Source organism: Poeciliopsis prolifica, unplaced genomic scaffold (assembly GCF_027474105.1).
Source record: "Poeciliopsis prolifica strain line A6 unplaced genomic scaffold, Auburn_PproV2 SCAFFOLD034, whole genome shotgun sequence".
NCBI lineage: Eukaryota > Metazoa > Chordata > Actinopteri > Cyprinodontiformes > Poeciliidae > Poeciliopsis > Poeciliopsis prolifica.
In genome coordinates this window covers 2,296,711-2,309,647 of record NW_026562409.1, presented here as the reverse complement: position 1 = coordinate 2,309,647, position 12,937 = coordinate 2,296,711, and the positions used below count along the sequence as shown (strand labels likewise).

At 40.2% G+C, this 12,937-nt stretch overlaps 1 protein-coding gene across 1 annotated transcript; it reads left to right on the top strand.

Moving 5' to 3' along the window:
- Nucleotides 1-976: 976 nt before the first annotated feature.
- Nucleotides 977-2,701, top strand: LOC129374008 (noggin-like). The gene has a single exon (XM_055052189.1). The coding sequence runs from the start codon at nucleotides 1,399-1,401 to the stop codon at nucleotides 2,065-2,067; it is 669 nt and encodes a 222-aa protein (XP_054908164.1). The 5' UTR covers nucleotides 977-1,398; the 3' UTR covers nucleotides 2,068-2,701.
- The last annotated feature ends 10,236 nt before the right edge of the window (nucleotides 2,702-12,937 follow it).

Below are 12,937 nucleotides of genomic sequence, written 5' to 3'. Positions count from 1 at the left end.
CAAATTGTGATACTTTCCGCTGCTGCTGCTTGTTTGAGCAGCTTTATTGAGAGGCGGCTCCGCTGCTGCCAGAAATGTTGTCCCACTTGAGCTGGACACAAACAGTAAATACGCTGCGAAAACTGCAGCTGGCAGCCACTTCACCTGGAAATGGCTTTTCTCTCTCACAAGTTCAAGTAACAGTAGCTGCATAAATTTGCACAAATTGGAATTATGATAATACATTTGCTTCATGGAAATAAGACAAATTTGGAAACATTTGTTTTTTTAAGTGATGCTTTTGTGCTACGATGATGTTCTTCAGCTATACGATGGGAATTTTAGATTGGACAAAGATTTTCTCTCATTTGTAATGAAGACGCAGCACAACAGCTTATGCTGCTGTCATGAATATTTGAAAAATTTATGCATAATTGCTGCTTTTTCAATGTTCTCTCCTGTTTTTGCCAGTTTATCTCATTCCACCTAATCTGGTTTAATGATCCAAATGAAAATATTTTCGTCTGCTATTTTTGGCTCAGCAGGAACTGGTTGGGATTTTATGTGAAAGAACAAAACAACTTAGTGGATCCTATGAAGTTTAAAAAAAACTATTAAAGACTTTCACTTTTTTAACTGATAAGGTTCTGAAAAGTGCGGCTTGGATTTGTACTCTATAGAAACACATTTGGCTGCCATTCCAGCTGCAGGTATGTGGGAGTTTTGCACATCTGTAAACGGAATTTCCCCATTTTCTTGGACACAACATCATACTGCCACTACCATACTTAGAGGGAGTAAATGACTTTTAGCAGTTTGTCAATCTCAGAATCTCAACAATTTACATAAAGTTTGGGGATGCAGTTTGATGAACTGTAAAGAATTTCAAAGTTTCGTCTTTTTTTTTTCTTTTTTTTTTTTTTTTTTTTTTTGAGTATTTGGTTTCTCCAGAAACTCCCGGGAGGATCCGCTCATCAGCTCATCAGCCGTAAACAATGAAAGTCTGAATAATGTATCAGAAAGCCGACAGTGGGCGTCTCCTCTCCTCTCGCGTTTCGGCGGCGCGGTGGGAGGAGGAGGAGGAATCGGGGATCTCCTCCTAGACAACAAACCCACATTGAGAGCGGGGCGCAGGGATTACCTCACGCTGCGAGCGGAGGATAAAACGGAGGCGGCGGCTTCGCCTCGACGCTTTTCTGCAGCGGACGCCAGCGGAGCATCATGCCGAGCCGCGACGCGCGGAGCGCAGGAACTCAGCTGATCGGTCAAATCCGCTGTCACTGATGTTTTCCTGCTCACAGGGAGTTTCATGATGGAAAAGTGATTTTTGAGGGATTCTGGACACGCAGTTTTGGAGACCGCCGGCGCGTAAAGTTGCCTCCTCTCCGCTCCGTGTGCGCGCTGATCCCGCGGCTCGCCATGGATCAGCCTCAGCAGTGCGCTGCCGTGTGTCTGCTGATGTTGTCTTTTGGACTCCTGACGGACAGAGCGATCTGTCAGCACTTCTTCCTTCTCCGGCCCATCCCCAGTGACAGTCTGCCGGTGGTGGATTTAAAGGAGGACCCGGATCCGGCCTTTGACCCCAAGGAGCGGGACCTTAACGAGACCGAGCTCCGGAGCATTCTGGGAGACTTTGACGGCCGCCTCCTGTCCGTGTCCCTCCCCGTGGAGGACAAACACTCCGGCTCCGACGAGTCGGATCACTTCGACATCCTGAAGGCGGGCGGAGTTCTGCCGAAGGAGATCCGGGCGGTGGACTTCGACGTGCAGATCGGAAAGAAGCACAAACCGAGCAAGAAGCTGAAGCGGCGGCTGCAGCAGTGGCTGTGGGCCTACACCTTCTGCCCGGTGGTCCACACCTGGACCGACCTCGGCTGCAGGTTCTGGCCTCGGTACGTCCGGGTCGGCGGCTGCGTCAGCAAAAGGTCGTGTTCCGTTCCGGAGGGGATGGTCTGTAGACCCGCGAACTCGACCCACCTCACGGTGCTGCGGTGGCGCTGCATGCAGCGGAAGGGCGTGCTGAAATGCACCTGGATCCCGGTGCAGTACCCGGTCATCACGGACTGCAAGTGCTCCTGCTCCAGCTAGGACTGCTGGGACTCTAACTTATAAGCTCGGTCATTTTATCCTCTTATTCCCCCACCTGCACTACAGAGTGTAAGAATGTATTTCTGTATATGCGTGGCCAACTTCCTGTACAAAGTCAGTATTATTTGTAACCAGAGTCTACTTTATTTGTGCAGAATATCGCTTTTATATATTTTGTATTTATGGAGAAGTGGCGCACAGAGGCACGCACGGACTTTGTGTCGGACGAAGCGGATCAACCTCAGAGTTGAACTATTGATTATTGATACAATCATGTTTTATCTTGTAAATTTGGTAAATGTACTATTTATTCTTTATATTCGTACAATAAAACGACACAGACATGAAAATAAAATGACTTTTCCTTCATTTTCTCCATGCAGGCTGATAGGAATCACTGAGCCCTCTGCGCACAAGGATAGCGCCAACTTTACGCACTCACTTTGCGCAGCTTTGCGTATTTCTTGTATAATTCGGGTTTTTCTGTTTTGCTTCCCATTAAACCGTTTTATCAACTCATCAACAATGCGTCCAGTTCCTGCCTGCATCAGGCACCTTGCAGGCTGATTGCCTAGCAACAGCTGCTCTGACGTCTCCCTGTGTTTCATCACAAACCGTCCTGCCAAAAGCGGCTTCCTCCTCAACAGGAAGAGACTGAAAAATGACCCAGCAGCATCACCTGGATGACCAGCTGCCCCAGAAATGATCATGATAAATGATATTATTATTTAGAGATCATTTTCAAGTAATATGATGATGATGATGATGATGATGATGATGATGATGATGATGATGATGATGGCATAAAAATGGGACATCAGCCTCTCAAAGATCAATAAATTTAAATTTGTTCAAAATCACTTTACACTGGAGTTGTAAGATATTTTAAATAAATAAAGAAAATAAACAAAATGATAAAAAAAAATAAATAAATAAAAACCCACACATACAAGCAAAACTATAAATAAAATGGATTATGAATCTTCATTTAGGTTTCGGGTTATATTTAACATCAATGCATCCATGATGAATTATTTCCAAATGTTTCCCATCATTGTGGCATTTAGCTATAAAACTCAACTGAAATAAAATGAAAACTGCATAAACTCAGCTGGATCAGTGCAGCGTTTTGATTTAATGTCAGCATTCACACTGCAAAAACACAACATCTCACCAAATGGTTTTGTCTGGTTTCTAGTGCAAATAACTTATTACACTTGAAATAAATAAAAAAAACTGAAAATAACTTTTCAGTAAGATATAGGAGCTTGTTTTAAGTCATTAATTTCTTAATATTGAGAAAAAAGTTCTAGTTCCAAGATTAATTCATTTATGGGGAAAAATATCTTGTTTAAAGTGAAATAATCTTGCAGTGGAACTAGAAATTTTTCATCAATATTAAGAAATTATTGACTTAAATTCTTCTCTCTTGCTGAAACATTACCTGTAAGTCAGTTTCATCCTATTTTAGGTATAAGATATTTATTTACACTTGAAACCAGACAAAAATACTTGATAAGATTGTGTTTTTGTTTTTACAGTGCACTGTCAGCATCCTGCCTCCCGTTGCCATGGAAACGCTCTCCAGGTGTCGTCTGGAGATCTGTCAGATTTGGTTGGTGATTCATTTTCTTCTGCTGAAACCGTTTGTGTGTGAAAACTGAAATCCTTCCCCAGTTTGAGTCCTGCTGGGTTTGGGTCAGAGCTCACTGGGTTTTCTCATCATTTCAAGAAAAAAAGAAAAAAGAACATCTCACTGTCTCACTTTTAAAACCACTGCTTTAGATGTCTGCACACAAACACAGAGTCCTGCCGTGTGAGTGTAAATAAACCTCCGTATTGTCTCCTGAGCTGTGTGCAGTCGGGTCTCTGAGTCGGGCCCCTCCCTCCCATCCTTCCAGGGTTTTAGTCGGGCAGACTGTGGGGCACCAGGGAGCCTGTGTTTTGTTTTACTTGTGTTTAGTCCGTAATGATGCTCCTTAACCTCAGAGGCGGCTCTGCATGTTCGCGCACAGCGGACAGATCCCTGAACTTGTCCCGGGATTGTAATGTAAAGCTGAAGGTCGGCACGGTGAAGCCTCGGCAAACAAAATGTAGAAACTAACAGCAGATGAACTCTGATGTTTCTGCTTATTTTCATACATTTACATTGAGAGCATTTTCACTTTTGGCTTAAAGATTCAACCTGCAGCTCTTACTGACTTACTAATGTTCATGGAGGAGGACATAATATTAAACGCTCAAGTTTTAGCAGCTATTTTTCTATTTCTTGTAATAAAATAATTGTACACTGTAAACATGAAAAAAAATCTTACAAAGTAATTTTTGTGCAAATATCTCAGTACATTTGAAATTAGACAAAATTAACTTACAAGTAACTTTTCAACAAGATGTAAAAGCTTGCTTTAGACCAATAATTTCTTAATAATGATTTTAAAAAGTACTAGTTCCTCTGACATTGTTTCATTTCCAGCTGACTTGCTGCCATGATTGCAGTCTCCATGTTTTTAACTTAATTTCCAAAAAAACTATTTTTGTAAGTTGTAAACCAGAGTTTACAACTTACAAACTCTATTTGTAAACTTCAAGCATAAATGCTTGAAGAAAAAAAAATGCTGCCTATTTTCACAAACGCCCCCTCAGTGAATGTTCCTCCCCCACTCAGCTCCTTCAGACTAGCGGCAGCAGCAATTAGGAAACACCTGCTGGTGCTGGAAGTCTGCTGAGCTCATCATACAATCTACTTCTCAATCCAACGCTCCGAAGCGGGTTTATAAACGGCGTGATGAGGAGCATTGCTGTGATGAGTCTCTGAAAGAGTAGGAGCTTCTTAAAGAGTCAGAGGCCCAATTTAAAGGCATCAAATTTCTTTTAAATCATGTTCAGCATTTTCATTACTGAATCTCCTTATATGTTCATGGAAAATGCATGAAATAAGTTTTGATGTTCAGATCGAGATGCAGCTTGAAGAGTCGACATGGACCATTTATCATCTTTAAAACGTTAAAGGGAACCCAGCTGCAGGCGCTGTAAAGACTAACAGATTAGTCCATGAAGTTCTGGATGCCTCTTCACTCCGTCTGTCATATTTCATCTCTAAATGTTCTGAAGTCTCACAAACCCAACAATCTCCTGCTCTTAATCAGCAGCCATCCATTACCTTAATAAGGCCTCGGTGTTTGAGCTTTTTCCGCTGATATTTTCCTCCCTCCTTCCTAATTAGCTGTTTGTTCTTTGCAGATATTCTGAAGCCAGAACCTGAATCATGATTAAATTCAGATACTTTCCTGATCAAAGCAAACCTCTCCTTGTTAGTTTAGCCCATGATTAAATCAGGAGTTATACGGATGATAAAAGTGGTTTAACTAAGTCTGACCTGCTCATTAACGAGTCAGAGGTTTGCTTTCCTTCGCTGTTTTTTTTCTCAGTTTGCAAAAGTCAGACAGAAAAGTGATGTTTATTCAGGAGAAATGACAAATTGCAAATAATCCTCCTAAAGGGGACATGAAAGGATGTCCCCTAATGATCAGGTTTGAAAGCTTCAAACACAAACTCACTCCTCCTTTCTGACTGCGCCTCTGTAATAAAATGATGCAACGTTTTGTGCTTTTCTATGGTGATGAAAGAGAAGAAGTTCTCTTTGATCTTGATAAAGCTGGAAGCTCAGAGTCGGTATTGGCTGGCAAACAGAAACAGTGCCATTATGAGACGTTTCTCATATCAGATATAGCCCTTAAACTCCAAATACAACCCGGCTGAGCCGAGTGAGAAGTTCAAAGATGAGTTTCTGCTCTGCAGAGCTCGACCTGCAGCTGGACTGTCCAGAAGCAAACCAGGTTTCAGCTTTAGCAGTCATTCTTCTTATTTTTTATCTCATATTATTGTTGTAGTTCTAATATCTGAACCCAACAATCTAATAATTTGCATTATTGAGAAGCAGTGGCTGATCTACACTGCAAAAACAGAACATTTTACCAAGGATTTTTGGTGCAAATATCTCAGTACACTTGGAAAAAGACTAAATGAACTTATAAGTAGCTTAATTCCTTGATACAGATTTTAAAAGTGCTAGTTCCACTGCCAGATTATTTAATTTATAACAATACATATTCCCCAGTGTAAGAGAAATAATATGCCAATAGAACTAAAGAGACAAACTCTGAGAAAGACTTTAAAAAAAGAAGCTCCCAAAACTGCATCTGTACATATCTTACACTTTTTTTGGTATTAATTTTTAGTATTTTTTGCCAGTTTCATTATTTTCACTAAACTTTATTTTATGTTCTGATTTAAATTAAGTTTAAAACAGATGTCATGACTGCTGTGCAGCACTTTGTTCAGCTAATTTATAAATAAACTTTGACTAGACCTCAAAATAAGACAAAACTAACTTTAAAGTAACTTTTCAGCATGATATAGGAGCTTGTTTTAAGTCAATAATTTCTTATTTTTATAGAAAGGTTTTAGTTCCATTGGTAGATTATTACACCCCGTTTAATCTGACTGAGCTTCAGCTGTTTTCCGGAGGAGGAGGCGTAAACGTTTCAGTCTGAAGGTGGAGACAAACTCCAAAAGACGTTCAGCCAATCTCTCTTTTTCCTTCGACTTCACAGTTATGCATGACTGCAGACATAAAAAAAGATAAAAAGCTTACTTTCTGATTTCTGAAACCTGATTTTAAACTAAAAGTTGTTTTTTTGCATTTAATCTGATGCATTAAACCCTACATATCTTTTTTTTTTCATGGAAACGAGAATTGCAGTTTTATTTTACAGTAACCAGCAGATTCTACAAACTGATCCAACTAGTCTGGTTACTAAAAGCTCCCCTTCATTAAAACCGAACTCCTCTGATGACTTGTCAGCGTCTGTCTGTCAGTAGGATCAAATCTAAGGACGTCCAGATGTCCATCTGAATGGAGACAGGTGTTGTGTCTCAGGGGGACGGCGAGCAGCTGTCTCTGCTGTTAACACACCTCCCATATGAACCTGTCCCTCATTTTGAACTTTCTGTCTGCTTTACCCTCTGGAGGAAAGTTTGACCCGTTTTTCTGAGCAGCGAATTTTTACGTTGCTCCTCAGGTTTTTCTTCCAGAAAACCTGTGAAGATTTTCATGTTTTTTTTTCTCTCCTTCTTGTCTAACATGATCATTTCTGCACAGATTTGCTGTTTCTTTCTCAGCAGCAGCAAATCAAGCCCATATCATGACTCCTGCACTGCCGTGTTTGATCGTTGATTTGAGGCGTTTTTTCTGATTTGCTGTTCTATTTGAGGGATTTCTGAACATTTTTTCAAATTGGCAACATTTTATGTGAAGGAGATTGTAAGACTGACATGAGACGGTCAAAAGCATGACATCATAACACCTGTTATGAACATGAAAATGAAATTTGCACTAAAAGTTGCATTAAAAGACCATTAAAAGTGAAAACTTTTAGCAGATTTCTGTTTGGAAAATGTGAGTGGATCAGTATTCATAGATTAAAAAATATTGGATCAAAGTGAACATGAGTAAAACTGAGAAATTAATGCCACTAAATGTAGAGAATTAAATAGTTTTAGGGCCTCTGTCACTTTAAATCCAAATAAGCTTCTTCTGGCCACGCCCCCAACTCGTTTACACATTTACACTTTCACCTGAAAATGGCTGAAAATGGCTGAAAATGGATGCACAGTGACACAACTGTACATCTTTGGAAAGCAGACATGGAGCCTCCTGCACAACCAGCAAGAATGAAGCAAGTGTTTTCTACATAGTAAGTCAACTCTTGTCTTTTCCAGCAGCCATTGTACAGCAAATACAACAGGAAAACCCGCTGACAAAATGTGCTGGAACTCGACTGTGGTTGCTAGGTATTTTTCAGACGCCAAAACATGAACTCATTACCAAGAAGAGCCAAGTGTTTTTTAATCATAGGTTGTTTTTTGGAAACATTTGAGAACCAAATGGAATCACAAAATGTGAATTTTGTGTCATGGTTCCCCTTCCCAATTAGTTTATGAAATTGTTCCTACACAATTTCATAATTAACTCAGGCCTTTAATATGCATAGAAAAGTTTGCTTTATCCTTTCTCAATGCTTTCATTACTTTGTTTCTCCATCTAATCATGTTTGATGATCTAATTTGAATTTCAGGGACTTTATAATTTCAGCCTCTCATAACTTGATGTTGTCATCCACTAAGCACCACGTCTGTTTCCAGTTCTACTTCCTCCCTTCTTTATGAAACTGTTTATTTTATAATGTGGTTTACTACTTTAACATCTCTCTGCACCAATCATTTTACTGCATTTTCAGACTTTTGTCATTCGTTGTAAGGAATCCTAAGTCGTTCCGGTTGCTGTAACCGAAGGCGACGTCTTTGTTGTTTTCCTGGTTTAGCTGTTTGGCTGAAACATAAACATCCTGAAAGAAGTTTTATTTGCTTGGTGAAAGTTGTGGCTTCCCACTCATCAGATAATCGGAGGCTTTTTGAATCCTCTCCCCGCTGCTGGTGTTCAAACGGAGACGCTGACATGGAGTCCTCTTCCTTTCTTATTTCAGGTATTTCTTTCTTTTCAGGCTGTAAATTTATTTGATTTGTAGGGGGAGGAATCTCAGTGTTTGATGTTCAGACCTCATTAATCGAAACCTCATCTGGTATGCAAGGTCAGACCTCACTTTGATGTGCGTGGGGCGGTCCTGCCAAGAGGAGAGCAGCGAGGGCGTCGCTCGTTTACTTAAATTCACGAACCGTAGCAACCCTGACACGTTTTGGCTTTCGCCCATCAACTACTGTGAACGTCTGGTTAGATACGGACGGCTCCACGTTAAACAAGAGTTTCAGAGAAACTGATTTTAATGCTAATTATTTCTTCTTTTTCTTGGCGTCATGGAAAACTCTCTTCCCTAATCTGAGCAAACAGATTAGGGAAGAGAATCTGTTTTGGATTGAGAAGTTTTACAAGCTTAACTTTTATTTTTGTCTAGTTTCTACACTAAAAGTAAGTCAAAACTAACTTAAAAGCAGTGTTTCAGTAAGATCTGTGATCAATAATTTCTTAAAATTGATAAAAAAGTTACGCTGACAAATCATTTCACCTAAAACACGACATTTTCCCACGTTTTAAATGAAATGACCTGCACTTATTTTTAAAATCAATAGTCAATTCAATTTAAAAAATGTCATTTATCCTCTAGAGAGAATTAAAGGAGACACACAGATCTTAGATAACAACAAGATAAAATAGATAAATAGGAAGGTCAGTTTGTTTATCCAATTAATTGATTTTATTTACTTTTTACTTGTTTTAAGTCCTTATTAAGAAATTATTGACTAAGTATAAGAACATGTTTGTTGTTTCTCAGTTAGTTTTATCTTATTTCAACTGTAATGAGATATTTGTGTTGGTAACTAGACAAGAATCCATGATAAGATTTTGTAGTGTGCCCCTCTGTGTCGTTACACTGCAAAAACACAAAATATTACAGTATTTTTGTTTAGCTCCTAATGCAAATATCTTTGTTTTGCCTTATTTGGAGCGAACTAACTCTGAAGAAACAAAGTTTAGGAACATTTTTTAAGTCAGTGATCACTTTGCAGTTTTGCATTGTTCCCTGTTGGCGTGTTTGTTGTGTGGGATAAAGAAACAGCCCCCTGTTTGCACCTTCTACAGGAAGACCTGGTTCCATGATTCCCAGAGCGATTCCAAGATATCAGAAAATTGATTCCAGATTTGCTTCCTTTTTCTTGTAAGAATGACAAAAATAGACTTAACATTCCTCTGTGTTCGCACAAGAACCATAAAACATGTCTAACAAATGAAAGCCCCATAAAATCAGAAATCCTTTTATAGTGACTCATCCTCATTCTCAGCTATTCATTTCTATTTAAAAGTAAAACAAACAAGACAAGTAGATATGAAAAACATTTGATGTAGGTCTGCAACCATTGATTATTTTTCTAATTGACTATTCTATAATTCTCAAAGTGCTAATAGCAGAGAAATAACTCCTCCAGGAAACCAGTTTATCAGCTGTTATTGGTGGCTAAGCTAACTAGCATAAGCATTCATGGCTGACTCCATTGTGGTGAAGAAAGTAGAGTACACGAGCTTGATCGCCATCCCTAGGACTCTCCTCCTGACTCCAATTAGTTATTTTTGACAGCCTCTGTAGGCAGAGGAAACAGATTATCAACACAACTATTTGAAAATCATATTTTATAAAAGTTACACTCTGCAGCTTTAATGATTCACCTGGATGTCCAGCCAGTTAGGAAATGGGTGAAGTCTAATCAGAAGTTAAATGAGAAGCGTTGAATGGAGAAGAATCAAAGATGAGGTTCCAGAAGCAGGAAGGCTTTTCCTTTCTTTCCAGAAGGAAAAGCCCTGCGGCAGAACCGGGCTGGCGTCTGCCTGCTGCTGTGGGTTCTGTCACATAATTGCATTCTGTCAAGGTGCTGCACAAACACGCCACATAAACACTGCGATGCAGAATTAGAGCTAATATCTGGGATGAATTTACAGCTTTTCTCAGCTGTTCAGAACAAGAACCTGAGGTTCTGACGTCTTGGATTTAAGCTCCCAATCAGGAATTACGATTAATGTCAAATATATTTTCAGTTATTGTTTTTCATAATAGTTTGAGCACGCTGCTCCTCCTAAAACCACTAATTGTTGGTTTTATGTTTCTGTTTGCATAAGAATTACAAACAAGTTGCAACGTGTTAATTAGAGAGAATTACTCCTCTTTTTTCTTCTCTTCTGTATATTCAACCTATGGAACACGCAGCCTTTGATTAACAGGAGTTTATCCCAAACTAGAGGGAAACGCGTTGCTGCGTTTCACTAAATATGTGGCTTGAATTTGCGCCGCCGTGTGTCTGGTGTCGCTGTTTGAAGCTTCTCCGTCTCGGGTCAGACTCTCGGGGAGAGCTGCAGCAGAGCGGCGCTGGAGAAACGGAGATTTATCACCTGGCCGTGGAGTGGAAAGAAGGGCTGCAAGTCTGGAGAGTGGGTTTCCACTTCAGCCTAATTCACTGTGAAGTGCTTTAGACATACAGGTTTGGGAAGATGGATGGAGGAGCCAGGCTTTTGTTTTCCACATGTCCGGCTCTTCCCTGCCTCCTGATCTGGGATCAGACCCTCTGGAAGACGTTCACACAGTTCATGTTCAGCTTGTTTCGAAACGTTAAGCCTCAGAAAAAATAAGTCGGGATGGATTCATATCTTACTGCTGTTTAAACGCTGCAGATGAAATCAAAACATAAAATCGTAACAAGTCATTTCGGTTTAGTTTCTAGAGCAAATATGTTGGTATGAAATAAGACAAAACTAACTTACAAATAATTTTTCAGCAAGATTTATTGTATGTGATGTAATTCATTAATTAGCACAGGATATTTAACAGGCATATAAATATTCTAACATTGTTTTTGATAACTATTGAGTCTAAGTAATATATTTCTTTTAATAAAGGGGAGCGTTAAGTAAATGTTCACTTCCTTCTGCTGCTTTTCAAACAGAAAATTGTGGAGAACAAATTATTTGTTCTTGGTTTTGGATGCACATGTTTTCTCTGTCCTGTTTGTTATCTTGTTGTTTAAAACCTGTTAGAAATAAATCGATCGATTCAAAACAGATTGTTTTAAGTAAAAGTATTTCTCCTATTGGCAGATTATGTCACTCAAAACAAGCTCCTATATCTTGCTGAGAATTTACTTGTAAGTTATTTTTGTCTTGTTTCAAGTGTGCTGAGATATTTGTGCTAGAAACCAAATCAATAATATGTGATATGAGTTTGTTTTTGCAGTGCATCTAACAGGTGAGGCTGTCTGCTGCTGTAGCTCAGCTGTTTCAATGCTCAACTTTTTTGAGCATTACGTAGTTTTATGTCATGAATTTCAGTTTGGTTTGAAGGCAGATGTGAACACCAAGCAGACCAGAGAGCGCTCCTGAAGCAGGAAGTGGACTACAACACAAGGTATTCTGGGTAAATACAACCGAAACAAACATGCTAGCGGATATAACTGCTTGACAGAAGCTGTTTTTGTTTCCATTTTATACAAAAGAAAGTCGCGCTCAGTGTCTTCAGAAGTTTTGTGTCATTTCCTTGGGTGGTTTTTGTTGCAGCGCCCCCACAGGCGAGGAGGGAAAATGTCCCGAAATGAACAGAGTTCAGCAGAATATCAGCCTGAGAGTTTGGGAATATTTGCAGATTGATGAGCAGCAGCGGTTATTTCTATAAGGTCGAACAAGAAGCTGCTTGGAAATGAAATCATCTGGTGTGTGAAGTTAAAGCAGCAGCAGGACTGGGAGCAAGTGAAGGAATGCTGCAGGAAGTGAGAACAGGAATGAATTATGCAGGAGACGCATCAGGAACCGGAGGGAATCCTGAGGATTCCTGCTCAGGTTGAAACTTTCCCCCGTCAGCTGTTCTCACCCAGGACACAAACAGAGAGGCTGTGTCTTCACCGGCCATCATAAAACTCATTCAGGCCGTGTTGGTCCTGTAAACGTAATCTGCAGCGTGTTAATTACAAGCCGGCGCCTCTGGAGCTGCAGCCCGATGTCCTTCCTGAACAACGCAGCTCCGGCCCTGGAAACGAGTTTTTCTCCCCACTGGGGATCCTGTTTGAACGGGCCGCTTTAAACAAATTAAGAGCCAGTCAGATGCTGTTTGTGTGACCCCTCTCTCCTCAGGGTGGGAGTAGCATGGTGGGGGGGAGGCAACCAGAGCTCTTGTGTTGTTTACTGTCATTCATGTGGAGGTCTGAGGGTTTGTGTGTTCAGCACACATGACAATCAGAGAAGAAGAAGAAGCAGCAGCTCCTGTAGAACGGAGACGCCGCCGGTGCAGAGCAGCATGGAGTCATCAATCAGTCTCCA

Excerpts from the sequence above, each read along its gene's own strand:
- LOC129374008 (XM_055052189.1), top strand. The coding sequence starts at position 1,399 with ATGGATCAGCCTCAGCAGTGCGCTGCCGTGTGTCTGCTGATGTTGTCT.